General features: G+C 41.9%; 1 protein-coding gene and 1 long non-coding RNA gene across 3 annotated transcripts in view; one reads left to right on the forward strand and one right to left on the reverse strand.

The window, feature by feature from the left end:
* The first annotated feature begins 2640 nt into the window (after window positions 1–2640).
* The window catches only part of LOC308477924, a 40683-nt gene continuing 25054 nt past the window's right edge, over window positions 2641–18269 (forward strand). The window contains exon 1 of the long non-coding RNA XR_013986755.1: window positions 2641–3139. This is a non-coding gene — a long non-coding RNA (uncharacterized lncRNA). The remainder of the gene's footprint in view (window positions 3140–18269) is intronic.
* GPR35 (G protein-coupled receptor 35) lies at window positions 10774–18071 on the reverse strand. 2 transcript variants are annotated; one of them, XM_081006985.1, is made up of 3 exons: window positions 17568–18071; window positions 14911–15063; window positions 10774–13292 (listed from the first exon to the last, which is right to left on the reverse strand). In XM_081006985.1, the coding sequence occupies exon 3, from the start codon at window positions 13278–13280 to the stop codon at window positions 12318–12320; it is 963 nt and encodes a 320-aa protein (XP_080863111.1). In that variant the 5' UTR covers window positions 13281–13292; window positions 14911–15063; window positions 17568–18071; the 3' UTR covers window positions 10774–12317. The 2 variants fall into 2 exon arrangements, with proteins under 2 accessions (XP_080863111.1, XP_080863112.1); XM_081006986.1 differs by lacking the exon at window positions 14911–15063.

Genomic DNA, 18269 nt, shown 5'->3' on the forward strand with positions numbered 1-18269 from the left:
GGCGGCGGCAGCCAGCAGCCCCGCGCGCACCGTGTAGCCAAGGGCAGCGGCACAAGTCTGCGGCGCAACTTCCTTGCTCTGACCCACCTGGGTGGGAGCGAGGTACCACTGTATTGAGAAGTAATTGAGAAGAGCTGCATTGAAGCAGTAATAATGGCACATTATTTATTGGAGCACTTTGGGGGACAGAAAAAACAGCATTTTGAGTGGTAGTGCACTTGTCACCATTACGTATATCTGGGCACGCAGTCTTTAGGTCTTGATCTTCAGTGCCTTGTTTCTGTTGTGTTAGATATTTGGTTTTTAGTTTCATGGAAGCTTCCTGGAATTCCTTGTTCACAAAGTAATAGCAAATGGCATCCAAACAGCAGTTGGTGTTGGCAATAATTCCTGCAAGGTTTGTAAAGTTGTCAATTTTTTCTATCCGAGTGCAGCTGGCCTCAGCGAAGTCAGCTATGGACCGAATTAAGTATGCAAGATGAATAGGTAAGAAGCATATGACAAATACGCTCATATTTGCAAAAATGATATTGATTGCTTTCTGGATGCGCTTTTCTTCATATGGGTTTGTTTTCTTCTTCTTCACGAGTTTCTTTGTGATTTGAATGGAACAGAAACTAAAAATAGTTAATGGTATAAAAAATCCCCAAATGACAGATGCAAAGACATACATTGATGGTTCTCTGGAAATCCTTCTAAAGCAAGTGCCTGATGAAGCTCGTTTCTCAAATTTTTTAGTTACATATACAATGCTGATAATCAAGGCCCAGAGAAACCCAGAGATAACAGCTGACTTCAGAGGGGACCGTATATGCCTTGCTTTGAGGGGATATTTTATGGCAATGTATCGATCAACTGCTGTGATGGTGATAAGGAAGATGCTCATATACCTGTTAATGAAGTATGCAGACTCAAAGGCCAAACACAGTGTAGTCACATTGATTGTCTTATAAGCCATCTTGAAAGGCAAAGTAAAAAGCAACAAAAAATCTGCAATGGCTAAGTTGGTCATGTATACTCTCGTTTCAGTCCACTTGTTCAGAGTGCAACAGAATATCTTCAAGGCCAAGGCATTCAGGATGACTCCAAAGCAGAAAATGGGGATATAAATAAGTGCTTGAGTGAGAAATATCTCTTGACTGCTAGTGGTGTTGCAGTTCAATTCCTGACTCACTTCTTGGGTCATTTCCATACTGGTGCTGTAAAAGAAACATGCTATAGTTATTATATACCTTTAGTGGCCAGGCAAAAACGTTCCTCTTCAACAGGTTGGCTGTTTAACAACCTGTGCACTTTGGGATGTGTTAGTGGGAACGGGTGTGGAGAATGGGGTTATTGGGTTGTTACCGTTTTTATTGTGTGTTTTGTGTTTTTATCTTGTATTTCAACGCTGTGATCCACCCTGGGATCTACAGATGAAAGGAAGTGCACAAATTTTATAAATAACATTAACAATAATATTTCTGTAATGCCAGAATTCAAGCTGTTAATAATAATCTTTCATACTTCTTTTTTTTTAAACGATATTTATTAAAATTTCAAAAACAAAAAATTACATAGTTAAAGAGAAAAGAAACAAGGAAATATATATATATATATAAAAGAGAGAGAAAAACATACAAAACACAAAGTACAGAAAATAAATAAAAAAGAAACACTTAAAAACAAATTAATCCTTCCGTATCTTACATTTCATTTCCTTGCTTCCCTGACCTCCTCTCACCTCCCTTTTTTGTATTCCAGTTCAATTGGTTAATTCAGCAATTCCTTTCCCTCTTTGTTTATATCTTAGTCCTTTAAATAATCTTTCATACTTCTACAGAGTTTTGCATTCCAAATATTTTGCTTATTTAAATATGTACGCTTATTTAAATATGTAAGCAGCACTGTCATATAAATTATGACAGCAGCCCCATAAAAGTATATCAGTATTATTTATCCTCATATAGCAGTAGATACCCATGTAGTCCTGATCAATTATAACTGGAGATCTCTTTTTCCCTCTGGCATGGTTATAACTAGCAGGAGTGCGAGCTTGGCTCCGCAACCATAGGTGCCCGGGACTGTGGGTGCCATACAGCGTGCATGGCCCTGGCACTGAAATTTGTGAGTGCCTGGCCCCTTCATAGGGAATTTTGTGGGTGCTCTGGCACCTAGGGCCCCAGGGAGTTGGCATCTATCATAACCAGCCTGAACCAGAAGGGTCTGCAATCATACTTGGAGCTAACTGCATGGAGTTAGTGCCAACACAGTTTACAGTTATAATCATGTTGCCACTATAATGTACTCAAGGAGTCCTGTATGACAATCTCTTGAAACTCAACTAGATTTGGTGTCACAAAGGACCTTTTATCCGCTGAGGCTGATGTGCTGACTGTAGACAGAGGGAGACTAGTCACACTGATCCATGCCCTGGTAACTTCAAACTTCGGCTACTCTGCAGACAGTTTGGAAACTACAGCTAGTCCATAACACTGAAGCCAACCATTGCTTGCCAGTTTTGAAACCAATGAATGAGCATCTATTAGAACATTCTGTTCTATTCCCACTATGCAAAGTGATTGTCCTTATCTAGCGATTAAATTAGAATAACAAGATAGCATATAAATTATGTACATAAAAAATAATGTGTAAGGTTGACCTTGCAGAGTCTTATTTAAGGACTTCACCATCTCACAAATGAAGAAAATTGTCCCATCATGAGATTAAAAAGGGGAAGATAAGCCACCCACATTTTTGATTTTCACACTATTTGCTTCCCAACTGCATATTTTTAACAGCTGCTAGATTAGAAAGAAAAGCTGAGACAGTAGTGGATTCTAGCCTGCTGAAAAGCCTGAGGACAACCTTTCTGGCAGGCTGCAATCCACTGCTGTGTAAACTCAGTCTTTGCTTCTGATATGGCAGCTGTTAAAGAAATATGCAGCTGTGAACCCTGGAAGCAAAGACTTTGCAAATCTGAGTGGTGATAAGCTGCAGCAGAGAGAAACTATCAGATTAAAAGCACAAAGACAATGTCTCCACACAGCAGAACTTACCACTCAAGAGTTCCAAGTAGTCCACTTGAACAAGTCTGGGATCTTTTGGTTGAGCTTGGAGTATCCTTGCCGTAGGTTTGTTTTCTTTTCAACTCAGTGTGGTAAGTCTGGCTACTCAGCCTCCTCTTTTGAAAATCTTGTTCTCACAGCCTGTTTTTCCTGTGAACCAGCTGTTCCGCTCTTGAAAAGTTGTCTTGAAATCATATCTTGAAAAGTTTAGTATTTTAATTTTGAAGTTAGTTTTCTCAGAATTCGCAGGCACAGTGGGAAAATTTTAAGACTATATATTTGTCAGTTAGATCTTTATCTATTTACGTGTATATAGCCTGTTCTGCAAACACAATTTTTTTCATGACTAATAAGTCATCTGCTGTTTTTCTGCTGTTAAATAATGCTTAGTCAAGGAAATGCATTCGAAGTCTTGTGGTCTGTTGCAAAATACAGCGCAGTATCTCACTAAGAACATAAGAACAGTCAGCTGGATCAAGCCCAGGGGTCAGCAAACTTTTTCAGCAGGGGGCCGGTCCACTGTCCCTCAAACTTTGTGGGGGGCCGGAATATATTTTTTGAGGGGAAATGAATGAATTCCTATGCCCCACAAATAACCCAGAGGTGCATCTTAAATAAGAGGACACATTCTACTCATGTAAAAACACACTGATTCCCGGACCGTCCGCAGGCCGGATTTAGAAGGCGATTGGGCCAGATCCAGCCCCCTTAGTTTGCCTACCCATGAGCAATAGCCCATCTAGTCCAAACTGTCTTAATATTGTTTTTAATGCTGCAAAGCTGCACTGGGACCTTAGGGTGAAGGGCAGATAAGAAGTAAGGAAATAAATAAAAAATATTCTCCTTGCTTCCTGGCTTCCCTGCATTCCCTCCAGTTCATCCTCCTTGCTTTTTGACTTCCCTGCTTTCCCTCTCCTCCTGCCCGACCCCCCAATTTTCCTTCTCCATTTAGTGCCCCTTGCTTCACCATGGCATTTCTCCTTCCCATTTCATGCCATATTCATTTTCCTTCCTTTCCCTTCTACTAACACACAGAGTCCCTGTCATAGGAGCCAACTCCTAGGGGCCAAGGGGACTTTGGACCTCCCCCCAATAAAATATTTTTGGGGTGTTTCTCTAAAAGTTGATGGGCACCGCCATTCAAATGGTGTGTGCACACCATGTCATGTGATTGATTATGCGGGAGGGGACCACTCCAATATTTTATTGAAGTTGGCACCCCTGGCTCTGAGCAAGTTCCATTCTACCTATGTGTGCAGTTTTCTCCTGATGGACAGTGTTATGTACTGAAGTTCTCACCCTGGGCCCGCAGGGGGATACTGTCGATAGTTCAGGTCCACATATGCAAATAAGGGATCGAAAGTGACGTTCAGTGATTGGATAGTTATAGAAAATGGTTACTGTTGTGTTCTAGTGGAGCTCTATATAAGCAGGCTGGCTGAACCCTTCAGTTCAGTTCTGTTCTGGCCTGTGAATAAACAAGAGCTGTTTGAAGAATTGCTGTGTCGTCTGATATGTTTACCCACAACTTAACAGGCAGGTTCCCAGCTTTGCAAGAGAACAGCTTCAGTCTGCAGCCAGTAAGCTATGGCGCAAATGCAAGAGAGATGTCAGTCTGCAGAATCGAAAGAGGAGGCATGTTTTTTGGGAGGCGGAGGGAGAGGGAAGGGAGAAAGAGGAATGCACTTCCACTACCATCATAAGGAGGGTGCAAAGCAGGTCTGAGCCCCAGCAGAGAGGCTTGATATTCCCTATCCATGCTCTGACCCAGCACCCTTAATAAACTACAGTTCCCAGTGGTGCACACTATTTTTTTGGTTCACCTCAGGCAGCAGAGTGTCTTGGGCAGCCCTGGATATGACAGAGCTGGTGGATGGATGGGAGGGAGGAGCTGAATTTCACCTGAGTGGCCATATTGATATAGCGCCAGCACAAGTAATCCGACAGCTTTGGATGAGATTGGCAGGTGAGCAGGCAGCTGATTCATTATTTCTGTCTTAACTAGATGAAATGGCGACAGCGAGCCATCACTTGCTAGGACAAAACTGGTCGTCTGAATCCTTGTGGCATTGATAAAATGCACCTTATTGTAGGTTAGCTAACGTATGTATTTTATAAAGCAACTAATAAATATAAATAGTAACTAGGAGCATGAGATTCTTAATCCCACGGTTGTGGGTTTGAGACCTACACTGGGCAAAAGATTCCCGCATTGCATGAGGTGTTAGACTAATGATCCTCATGATCAGCTCTATAATTTCAGCTCTATAATTCTATATATAATTCTTTCAGTTCTATAATTCTATGATGCTATGAACTAGCTAATCATGGGAGGCATTCAATGTACAGTGGTACCTCGGGTTACAGATGCTTCATGTTACAGACTCTGCCAACCCAGAAATAGTACCTCGGGTTAAGAACTTTGCTTTAGGATGAGAACAGAAATCGTGCGGCGGCAGTGGGAGGACCCATTAGCTAAAGTGGTACCTCAGGTTAAGAACAGTTTCAGGTTAAGAACGGACCTCCAGAATGAATTAAGTTCTTAACTGAGGTACCACTGTAGCTTTGAGATTGCATACATAGTGGAACAATCCTCCCAGAGGCAATGGTGTGTGTGTGTGTGTGTGTGTGTGTGTGTGTGTGTACGCATGAGGAGGACAGGGTGGGAAGTCCCTTTGTGCTAGCATCATCATCATTTTTAATTTGTATACCGCCTTTCTATCTTACAATACTCAAGGCGGTTTACAAGCTGAAGAAACAAAAAATGTACATCTTATAACAATCTAATGCAATACAAAAATGTGATAATAAAACATAACTTTAAAATAGGCAGCCTACATCAAAATAGTAACATTGAACAATCAATTAGAATAGTATAAAATAATAATAACATATAAAAGTTAAACAGAAATCCACTCAACAATTACAATAATATCTAAACTATAATCAATAAAACAACGGCAAGCCACAGTACATAAAACAATACAATACACATTGAGAAGCAGAGGGTAGGGCAAGGCAGGTGGAAGGAGGCTTTGCCTGATGGAGTCTCTCCCCTCTCCCCTAGCAGAAGGCCTTGTGTGTGTTATGTATTGAAGTTCTCACCCTGGCCAAAAGGAGTATCATCTATGTAGTTTTCACTCAGGTCCACGTCAGTTACTTTAGGCGGGAAACCCTGGGTTGTTGTTGCTACAATGTTGACAGCCGGCTGCCTATAAAAGCAGGCCGGCTGAGCTGTTTGCTGTTCAGTTCTGTTCCAGCTTACAAATAAAGAGCTGCTTTGCAGAAATTGCTGCGTCGTCTGCTATGTCTACCCACAACTTAACAATGTGGCTAGTGGGACCTGCTAATTCAATCCAGACCCATGTACTGTATTTTAAAAAGAACTTGTTCACACATTTTTGCGTGGATGACAACAGCCTATGATGTCTCAACCACACAAAAGGAATGGTGAACTGTAAGGGTTGCTTCCTGTTCCAGACATCTCTCTTCAAGGCCTTTTTTATATATATATAAATAATAATAGAAAAGTTCTTCCAGATTCTCTTTTCCCCTTACCCAGTCTTGAAATAAGGCTTGGCTGCTAGTGATCCAAGGTCAGTCACCTGTGTGATTACTCCTTTTTTTGTAGCCACTAACACCAACAGGCTCACGGATAGTTCAGTCAGAAGAGCATGAGATTCTTAATGTGAGGGTCGTGGGTTCAAGACCCACGTTGGCCGAATTTTACCTGCATTGCAGGGGGCTGGACTAAATGACCCCCTTGGTCCCAACTCTACAATTCTATTATTCTTTGTGGTGAACTAGCAATAACGAAGCTGGAGGAAGAGTAGGGAGGTAAACAAAGCCGACAATAAATCCTTGCAAGAAAATCTTTCTTCCAGCATTCAAAAGGCACCTTCAATTTAATGCTGGCCAGGAATCAGGATCCCAAAGTGGAAGTTAGCAAGCTGCAGGCTCCTAGTGCTTAACAGCTTTCTTCTCTGAAGTGTGGTTGGCTGACTTCCTGCTAACTACAATGCCTTGGAACTGAGTCTCTGTTGGGTTATCACTTAGCTTTAATTGCATTTCCTGTTGCACCAAAGAAGTCTAAGCTTGGCATAATAAACTCAAGTGTATGATGTAACCCCATGTATTTCCATACTTAATCATTTAATTAATTTCATAAAAATTTACATACTGCTCAATTGTAAAAAAAACCTTCCGTATGTGCATGCCTGTTTTATGTATTACAGTGTTACCTCGGGTTAAGTACTTAATTTGTTCCGGAGGTCCGTTCTTAACCTGAAACTGTTCTTAACCTGAAGCACCACTTTAGCTAATGGGGCCTCCTGCTGCCGCTGCGCCGCCAGAGCACAAATTCTGTTCTCATCCTGAAGCAAAGTTCTTAACCTGAGGTACTATTTCTGGGTTAGCGGAGTCTGTAACCTGAAGCGTATGTAACCTGAAGCGTATGTAACGTGAGGTACCACTGTATATGTGTTTTATTACATGTGCTGTTCTTGCTACTTTTGCTTGCTTGCTGAAATCTGTTTGTTCATTTTTTTGGCTACTGCCTTTACTTTGGTTGATCAATATAGTTTGATTTGATTGTAAAGTGGTTGGTGTTGCTAGATCCCCGTTCACTTGAGCAACACACATAGCCCAACAGAATAATTCGCTAACAACACAAACCTATCTGTCTTTATTAAGAAGTACCGGTAAGTCTCATTGTGTTCATTAGCACTTATTCTCAGGTAAGTGCATAAAATTCAACTTTCAGGGTGTTTTCGCACATTAAAGCATATTTAAATTGCTCTTGTATTTACTTGTGTGTACAGTGCAGATATTTATTATTGCATTTTGGTACTGTCCTTCCAAGGAGCTCAGTGTCATGTTACATGGTCTTCCCCTTGCCTTCATTTTATCCCTGAGGTAGGTCACACCAGCAAGCAAAAGTGACCAGCAAGCAGTTGAATATGCACATCCCATTTATCATTCTTTTCTGTCTTCAGAGGCGGTAAACAGGATAGAAGAGAGTCAAAGTGTATAATAAATTGTTTATTTAATACGTTTTAGCACATGTTCGTGATCAGCTGTTTCAAGGCACATACACCCAAAGTGGTTGTTTTGTTTTAAATGTAAAGCTTTTGAAAACACCATCTTACAAAACAGCAATAAAACCAGCCGCAGTAAAATAAAAAACAACTGAAGCTCAAAAACCAACAGTAAACTCAGTCAGGAGGATGAAATGCCTGATTCTCAAAGGAAAATGCATCCCCTTGTCATCCTTTGAAACAAACAAACAAAAAGGGATGGTGGCAAATGGCCGTAGCTGTCAACGTTTTCCTTTTTTTAAGGGAAATTCCCTTATTCTGAATAGGATTCCTCGCAAGAAAAGGGAAAAGTTGACAGCTATGCAAATGGCTGACAGTTTCTACAACCACCTGGGTCTAGGGAGGGGATCTAATCACCTTTTTCAATGAGACCAGAACCACCCCTTCTCTTAATGAACTATTTATGGAGACACATCACTTTGTTATTTGCTTGTTGTCCTTAATATAGTTAGTAAGTTGAACCAGGAACTGCAGTTCAGTACAGCAGCAGGCCTGATTAGCTGGATGCAATTGGAAACGTGGTTTCACTTGGTGCCCTTCACTTTCCCCCATGGCAATCTGTGGCTGAAGCAGCGTGCTTGCAATGAAACTCTGCAATGCTGACAAGACGTGTCGGAGATCTCCCATCTTTTAAACCAAGGCTTTGTTTCCGACGGCACATTTCTCAGAGCCCCCCCCCCATTGATGACTATGACTCAGCTGAATCCAATAAAAAAATCCATCACAGCAATTGTTGTTCATTGTTCACATGACCCCGATTAAGTATTGAAATATATTTCAAGGAAAAGTAAACACCTATAAGAGAAGGGGTGTAGAATGGGGAATACAGATAGGAACAGAGCGACCTATTTTCATTCACAATAAGGTGCTCATCTTTTTTGGATATGGGTTCCACAGAGAAATGTCATACAAGCCGCCTGCCGTCTCTTTGCAGAAGTACAAAAATATTTTTTTATCAGGGGGTTGGAACCCCCAAAGGGTGCTTTTAAAAACAAAAACAAGCAACTCGGTAAAGACTGAGCACCGTATTTTTCCATGTATAAGACGCCCCCTATTTTTGGGGACTCCAAATTAAGAAAATGGGAGATTGCCCATAGTTGTTCAGCTTTTTTGGGGAGGGGCAGAGTTGTTTTTTTTGGGGGGGGGAGGGATTGCCAAAAATCGCTCACCTGCCTAACTGATGGTGACACTCACACACATTGCAAAAGCCACCGATTGTCTGTCCCACCAATAACACGCACAATAGCCGCTGATAATATCCGGCTCACGAAAGGAACCAATCCCACGTCCCCCCTATGCACTATCCGTGTATAAGACGACCCCCTAATTTTAATTTCTTAATAAAAAAACCTCGTCTTAAACACAGAAAGGTACAGTATGTTCAGAGGGTAGACGACATTGATTGACTGCTGGAGGGGAAAATGAAATGCCTGGGGGGGGGGCAGGAGCGCCAGTTCCTGGGGGTTGAGCCCTTTTGGCCCCCCCTATATTTTTGGAGTAGGAGCTGGGTCCCCCAATGTTCAAAAAGCATGGAGCTGATTGCAGGACAGCTCCAGTGGCTGGCTCCTTCCCCTCCTACTCCAGCCATTGAAGCCCCCCTTGCAAGTCACCAGCCATTGAAGCCCCCCTTGCAAGTTGGTGCCTCTGCTGGGGGGACAAGAAGGAGGAGGAATGGAATGATGGGGCGTGGCTGGAAACCTGAACAGGAGCACTTGCCAACTGCAACATTTTGTTGCAGCAGGTACCAGTTGGTCCTACATATTACTAATGAACTCCTTTTCTAAGTTATGCAGCCAGAATGGCATCGTCCACACACAAGAGGGTGGTATTGCTATCAAGAGGCTTGGGGGGGGACCCTAAGGGTTGCAGAAGTACACCTACTAACCCCCCCTACTTTAGGGGAAAAAATTCCTCAGGTGGAAGAAACCCCCTAAACAGCCCAATCAGGCCTGTGTTCATGCTTCCTGGTCACAGAATGCGGACTGACTGCTGGAAGGTGGGAGGGGAGATGGAAACCAGGGGAGAGGGAAGGAGCTAGATGCTGAAAAGGGCATGGCTGGCTAGCAAGAACCCTGAATAAGAGCATTTGAGCTGCAGCTCAGTAGTAGAACATCTGCTTTGCATGCAAAGGTCCCAGGTAGAATCCCTGGCAGGTAGGACTGGGAGAAACCCTCTGTCTGAACCCTGAGAGAGCCATTGCTAGTCGGTGTAGACAATATGGAGCTGGGTGGAGCAATGGTCTGACTCGGTGCCGGGCAGCTTCCTGTGTTCACTGCATATGGAAGGTTCTACTTCTGTTTCTGAGAATAGCTATCAAGGTGCAACCCAACTTGGCAGCATGATAGCACCCTTAAACCACATAGCTCAGTCTGCCAGGCTTGTGGTTATCCTGCAGCCTGGCTGCCAGGAACTGTGCTTCAAGACTTAACATTAGCAGGAAAATAACCATGTATGTTATGCAAATAATATGTGCATTTCTAAAATACCTTCTAGAATAAGCACATCACTATTTGTATGTTAAAACACACACACACACACACACACACACAAACAAACACAAAAAGTGCTTTTTTCTGGGGGTACACATACCACTAAACATTTTGTGAATCTTTTTACTTTTGTTCATTTACTGTGTTTATTTGTCCCGATTAAATGGTGATTTTCTTGAGTCAAAATGAGTGTGTGTGTGTGTGTGTGTGTGTGTGTGTAATGAATTGACCCTTTAGCTGACATACAATTCCTTTTTGTGTATAAAAAAGAAATGTATTTATGTGTTACATTTATATCTCACCTTGACCCCAAAGAGCTCAATTTTGCAATCAAACTTTTGCCTTTCCCAATTTTATCTGCACAACGTCCCTGTGAGGTAGGTTAGACTGAGGCCTCATTTGCACTATACATTTGAAGCAGTATCATAATGCCAGTTTAAACAGCCATGGTTTCCCCCCAAAGTATCCTGGGCAGTGTAGTTTGTCAAGGGTGTTGAGAATTATTAAAAGGCAAAGGTAAAGGATCCCTGACAGTTAAGTCCAGTCACGAATGACTCTGGGGTTGCGGCGCTCATCTCGCTTTACTGGCCGAGGGAGCCGACGTTTGTGCGCAGACAGTTTTTCCGGGTCATGTGGCCAGCATGACTAAGCCGCTTCTGGCGAAACCAGAGCAGTGCACAGAAATGCCGTTTACCTTCCCGCCTGAGTGGTACCTATTTATCTACTTGCACTTTGAGGTGCTTTCGAACTGCTAGGTTGGCAGGAGCTGGGACCGAGCAACGGGAGCTCACCCCGTCATGGGGATTCAAACCACCAACCTTCCAATCGGCAAGCCCCAGGCTCAGTGGTTTAGCGCCACTTGAGAGACCCCTATTCCCCTCACACAGTTACAATTCTCAGAGTGGTTTAACAATACCTCTTCCCAGGGAATTTTGGGAATTGTAGTTCCATGGGGGGAATAGGGGTCTCCTTTAACAAACTACGCTTCCAAGGATTCTTTGGGCAAAGTCATATATATTTAAAGAGGTATGATGCTGCTTTAAATGTATAGAGCAGGTGGGGGCCTGAGAGACAGTGGCTGAAAGTTAGCTTCACAGTAGAGTGGGGATTTGAACTCTGGTCTCCTAGTTCTAGTCCAACACTCTAACCACTGCGCAATGCTTCTATATAAAAACTATATTGCACATCATGCAAAAACCAGCATTTATTTTTTTTTAAAGGTAAAGCTCTTAATATAGTATATGCACTCTGCAACCAAATGTATATCAATCATAAAACAAACTTACAATGCATAATGCAAATCCATCATTGTAAGCTGTATCAAACTACAAGCACTAATTCAGCTGAGGAAGGCCTGAGTATAAAGACAGGATTTCAACATGAAAAATACCATCTTAGATACAGGGATATGTATCTTTCTGCAAGAAGTATGGATCCGGAACATAATCTGCCGTTGCAGCAAGAGATGTTAAACCAGCACACTGATCTCCATCGGCGAATATTCAAGGGAGCAGCATCGGTTTAAAACGTATCAACTAAAATTAACGTGATATCCAATTTGTTTACTGGTCTTGAATAGTTTGTAGGGCTTTGTTCGACATAGCGTTCAAAAGGCGATGTTTCAATTGATTGGGCATAGTGCTCCAAAGGTGAGACTAGATGCATCTTAAAATGACGTTGTGATTTCAGCTGTTTAAACTTTGCAGTTGTGAATTTTCGGGTGTTTTGCTTTGCAGCTGTGAATCTTGAGTTAAGTTGGAGCTGGACTGCATTGCGTTGAAGGGAGGCAAGAGTGCTGCAGCTTCCTGGAATTCCTTAGCAACCATGTAATAGCACACGGCATCCAAGCAGCAATTTAGCTTGGTCATTATCGCAGTTGTGTGTATGGTATTGGCGATGGCTTGCCACACCTCGCAGTCAGCAACTTCAAATGCTTTTGCTAAGTAGCTAAACAGTAAACTCAAGTGGAAAGGCAGGAAGCATATAATGAAGGTGGCCAGGTTGATTGAGACCACCCAGATGGCTTTCTGGGTTAACTTTTCTTCATGAGGACCAGCATTATGTTTCTTCCTGAGGCATCGGATGACTTGTATAGAACAAAACAACAATATAACCAGTGGTATGAAAAAGAAAACGATTAATCTGACCAGGGTAAGAGCTTTGTTCTCCTTAGAAAGTTTATGAAAACAAAACTCTCCTTTCAACAAGAGACTGAATGGGATTGTATAAAGCAAGCAACAGAGCCAAACAAATAAGCAGAAAAGAGCTGCCTTCCACGGAGACCTGATTACTTTGGCTTTCAGAGGATGTTTGATTGCAAGGTACCGATCAACCGCTATTAGCATGATGATGCCTATGCTCATTGGCATGTTCATGCTACTGATTCCGAATATGACAGAGCAAAAGTCATCCACAGGCCAGTTGTTGTAGTGAAAGTACATGATGAATGGTAAGATAAGGACCAGCGTGTAGTCTGCCAGGGCTAAATTGATCATGTAAACTCTGGTCTCTGTCCATTTGCCCAGTTTGAAGCAGAAAACCCACAAGGCAATTGTATTAAATATGACTCCGAAAAAGGTGAGTAGGCTGTAAAAAATAATTTCAAAAGTAACTATGCCCTGCTCAATCCTGCCACTGCAGTTCGCCATTATGACAGTTTTCTGTAAAGAGATATTTTAAAAATAAGTAGCAAAAATGGAATGCAGAGATAATTAAAGCTTGATTATTTGTTCTAACAACAGCACCTGGATTATTTAGATCCATTCCTATTATTATTAGTCAAATTTGTATACCACTGTATACCTGTAGATCTCAGGGCGGTTCACGATCTGTGTCTGGGCCTGGCAATTGAACCAAGGAGTTTTGGGGTGAGGTGCCATGGTCCCAAAATTCTGAGAGAAAGCAGCTGTTGAGAGTGATTTTGAATGTGGCAATGACATTCAGCCTCTGGGCAGTCCCTTCCTCCAGTTTCCACCAGTCTTGCTCTGATGTTGCCTGACTTTGTCTCTGTCACATCCGCACCATACATTTAAATTGCTATGATACCACTTTTTACAGGCGTGGCTTCCCCTGAATAATAATGGGAGATGTAGTTTGTAAGGGGTATTGAGAGTTGTTAGGACAGTTTTTCTCCAGCTCGGCTCTCCAGCTGTTGTTGGACTACAACTGCTGTCATCCCTAGCTAGCAGGACCAGTGGTCAGGAATGACGGGAGTTGTAGTCCAACAACAGTGAAGAAACACTGTGTTAGGAGAACCTTATTCCCCTCACACACCTACAATTCCCTGGATGGTTTCCCGTTTTCCAAGGGAACTCTAATTGTAGAGGAATAGCAGTATCCTAACAAGTCTCAGCACCCTTAGCAAACCACAGTATTAGAGTGTTATTATAGTGCTTTAAATGTATGTCGTGGGTGCTGGTATGTGTGCGTTTTTGTGTGTTTATAAGAGTAGAGAGATACAATCAAACCTCGGATCCCGACCGCCTCCATTTTGGAACATTTCGGCTCCTGAATGTCGAAAACCCGGAAGTAAATGTTCCACATTTTGAACACTTTTCTGAAACTGAACGTCCAATGCAGCTTCCGTTTGAGTGCAGGAAGCTCCTGCAACCAATCGGAAGCCGCACCTCAGTTTTCGAAAATTTCGGAAGCTGAACAGGCTTCCAGAATAGATTATGTTTGATGACTGAGGTTTGATTGTAGTTTATGCATGTCTTATGTATTGTCTAGTTTGACCCTCAAGTATGGGAAGTTCCTAAAACAGGACATGTTAGTATTAATGAAAGTTGCACAGTACATAGATTTATACACTACCATGCAAGTAGGAGTAAAACAAGAACCAAGCAAAAAAGGTTATGAAAAATATATGGTCTGATCTGATTCAGAAGCCTGTTATTAAACTGCTTATGAAAGGGAATCTTTCCAGCACCCCTAATATCTTACGCCCAAGCATTCTGCTATGAATGGCTGGGGCAACCCCGGACTCAGCTACATTACTCGTGTTACAATGCTATAACTGCGTCATAAACATGCGACACCACATGGTGCTGTAGAGCTAAAAACATTGTCTATGCAATTTTACATAGACGTTTTTTCCTTTCGTTATGATTTAATTTATAACTTTTCATAGTGTTTTTTCTGCGTGTAGATTCAGCCCCTAGTCAGATGGGCAGGTGCAATTAATAAAATTATTATTATTATTACGTGAGAAATGTAGTTTATATTTTTGCTCAGCCTTCAGTGAAGCAAAATGTAAAAGAAGAACGCATGTTTACCTACCTTATCTGATTGCAGTTGCCCACAAGGAAATGTTCAGTCTAACATAACCTTGATTACCTGGATGCCATAGGAAACATTTAATCTGATAGCTGATGACAGCACTTGTTTTATCTGATGCTTCCAACTTTTCAGAATGCTAGTTCAGCAGGAACTCTGCAGGCAAATGTCATAGCATTAGTACTATCTGAGGTAAAATTTTGCAGCGTTCCTGGAGAGGGGAAACCCAGCTCTTTATCACAAAGCGATAAGCTTCAGAAACTTAAACATACCTTGCCAGGTTCTCCTCTGAGTTCTTGTGCCCTTTTCAGGTCACATTACTCCCTTGTGATAGTTTTGCTGTTATGTCTACCCCCATTTCCCTCCCTCAGTATTTAATCTACAGTGGTACCTCTGGTTGCGAACGGAATCCTTTCCGGAGCCTCATTCGCAACCTGCAAGGAACGCAACTAGCATCTGCGCATGCACGGGTCATTATTTGCCGCTTTTGCGCATGACATCATTTTGCACGTCTGCACATGCGCAAGCGGTGAAACCCAGAAGTAACCCTTTCTGGTACTTCCGGGTCACCGCAGGACGCAACCTGAAAAGACGTAACCTGAAGCAAATGTAATAAGAGGTATGACTGTATATTGAATCATCACATTGATCAATGTAATTTGTCGCCATATTTTTCCCCAGAAAGAAGAATCTAAACGGTTCTGTGGGTGCTAACATTCTGGCCTCAAGTATTAGGACTTTGCTAGAGTTGAACCACTGTCACACATGGAGCTTAAAATGGATCAGTTCAACCAGACTGCGATGTGAATGAAGTGGCAGATCTCCGGGTCTCAAATTTCAGCGGCATGCTTTGTGACACAGAAATTTGGTGCTCCTCTGCCTCTCACACGCCATTCTAAATCATAATTGTTGCACCTCCAAGGCTCTGCACCCAGTGCAACTGAACCGGTCACCGTTCCCAAAATCTGCCTCTGGGTGATTGCAGTCCTGCATTGATCAGAATGCTGACTCGTGTCACAGATACATCCCTCCTTCCTTGGAGGTTTTTAAGGAGAGGTTGGATGGCCAGCTGTCATGGATGATGTAGCTGTGATTTCTGCATTGCAAGGGGTTGGGCTAAATAAATAATAATAATAATAATATTATTTATACCCCAGCCACTCTGGGCGGCTTCCAATTGAGTGTTAAAAACAATACAGCATTACCCTTGGGGTCCCTTCCAGCTTTACGTTTCTATGATTCTGCTTTCTCGCCCTCGTTTACAACAACCAGACACATCATGTAAATAACAGGAAGTTTCAAAGTCAATTTAAGTGTTCTTAATCCCAATTGCTGGATTGACTGTTGGACTATAGTGAGTGCCTCATTTTGAATAGTGAGTGCTGTGATGATTAGGGTTTAGGATTTATTTTAAATACCAAGAAAATACACAAAAGACCAGGGTCTCTGATCAGGTGGCAGGGGAAAGTCTCTGTCCGAGATTCTAAAGAGCCACTGTCATTAAACTAGATAGCACTTGGCTGGATGGTGAAAAAGCCGGACTGTACAGCATAGAGATAGAAAAAAGGCTAGAATCATTCTGTCACAGCCCTTATTGGTTGGTACTTCCAGTTTAAGATTTAACTACGGTAGTTTCCCCACTCTAATTTTCTGTGGAAAGTATATAGGATTTTCAGCACAGAAATGTCAAGAGGTAGGGCAGGGGTAGCCAACATTATAACTATATTTATTTATACCCCACCTTTTCCCCTGATGGGACTAAAACCAGTTTACAGATTAAAAATAAGAACTGCTAAAAAGCAATAATTAAAACAATTAAAATAATTAAATAAGAATTATTAAATAATTCTTAAAAGAATTAAAAATATTTCTTATTATTAAATAATTAAAAAGAACTGCTAAAAAGCAATAATCAAAGAAAAAAGCAATAATTAAAGCACAAGGAAGCATTGATAGAATTAAAACTATACTATATATAAAGCTATAAAATCTATTGAAAGTCTGGGAGCAGCCACCAAGAAGATGCCCTATTGATGCTGTTTGACTACAGATCCCATCATCCCTGAACACTGGCCATGGTCGCTGATGCTGATGGGCACTGTAGTCCAACGACATCAGGAGGGCATCACATTGCCTATCTCTGGCACAGGGTGAAGAAGACATTTATGTATCAGGAAAACACTAAATGCACCTGATGTTTATAGTCCAGGAAAGTTTATGCCATAATAAATGTGTTAGCCTTTCAGGTGCCCCAAAACTACTTGTTGTTTTAATCATAGTGTGTAAATAACAAGTTGGATTCACATAGGAAGCTGCCTTAAACCAGGTCAGACTATTTGTCCATCTATCCCAATATTGTCTGTTCTGACTGGCAGCAGCTCCCAGGGACTCAGACAGAAAGGTCTTTCTCATCACCTCCTACCCAAATTGAAGATGCCAGGGCTTGACCCTGGAACTATTTACATGCAAGGCCTGAGCTACCCTGCTGAACTTTGTCAACACTGGAAGCGTAATCTCAAAATACATGAAATTATGTGAGTTACTATACCAGGAAGCTACTCCACAGAAAATATTTCTGCAGAAATATGGATAAAACTAATTAAGCTCCTGCTATTTCTGTATAGTCCTATAGAACTCAATTAATTATAACATACACTAACCTTTTATACAAGTTGGAAGCAACTTGTTCGATAGTTGAATGCAGAGCTTGCATCAGGAAAGGACAAACACCATTGTCAGTGCCTTTTAAAAACTAGCTGTCTTATTTGCATAGCCTCTTCGTCTCTATGATGAAAAACCGTTTTCTCACCGCCAAAGTCTCTGAGTGGTTGGATATGTAGTATTAACGCGTACAGAGTCTTGCGTGCTAACAGGCTGGTTTGTGGCTTTCTTAGAAGCAATGGGTATGACTCTAGTAGAGTTTCCCTTCTCTAAGTCATGACGGAAATGTTTTTTCATTTCACTCTTGCGTCAGGCATAAAACATTCTTTCTGTCATTTACTTTCTGCTGCATCCCTGTTGCCCGTTACTGGAGAGTAAGACCCCTTGAAAAGTAATGACATTTACTGCTGAGCTAACCTGTGTAACGCAACACACTTAGATGGTATTTGTTAACTTACTTGTTTGTTTGAGGACACCGTTAAATGCACCTAGAGAGCACACTACACCGGGCAAATGAGAACTGTCAAATCAGAATAAAATTTTGTACAGATCAGTGTTTTGTTCTGTTTGTACTAGATTCAGTGCTTTTTTCTGCGGGGACTCAGGGGTACGCATACCCCTAAACATTCTGTGAATCTACGTTTGGCCTCATTGAGGGGCAGTATTTCAATATGAGTAGGGAAATGAAATTACCCCTAAAC

This window comes from Podarcis pityusensis, assembly GCF_964106645.2.
Source record: "Podarcis pityusensis genome assembly, chromosome: 5".
Classification (NCBI taxonomy): domain Eukaryota; kingdom Metazoa; phylum Chordata; class Lepidosauria; order Squamata; family Lacertidae; genus Podarcis; species Podarcis pityusensis.

Excerpts from the sequence above, each read along its gene's own strand:
- GPR35 (XM_081006986.1), bottom strand. The coding sequence starts at position 13,280 with ATGGCGAACTGCAGTGGCAGGATTGAGCAGGGCATAGTTACTTTTGAA.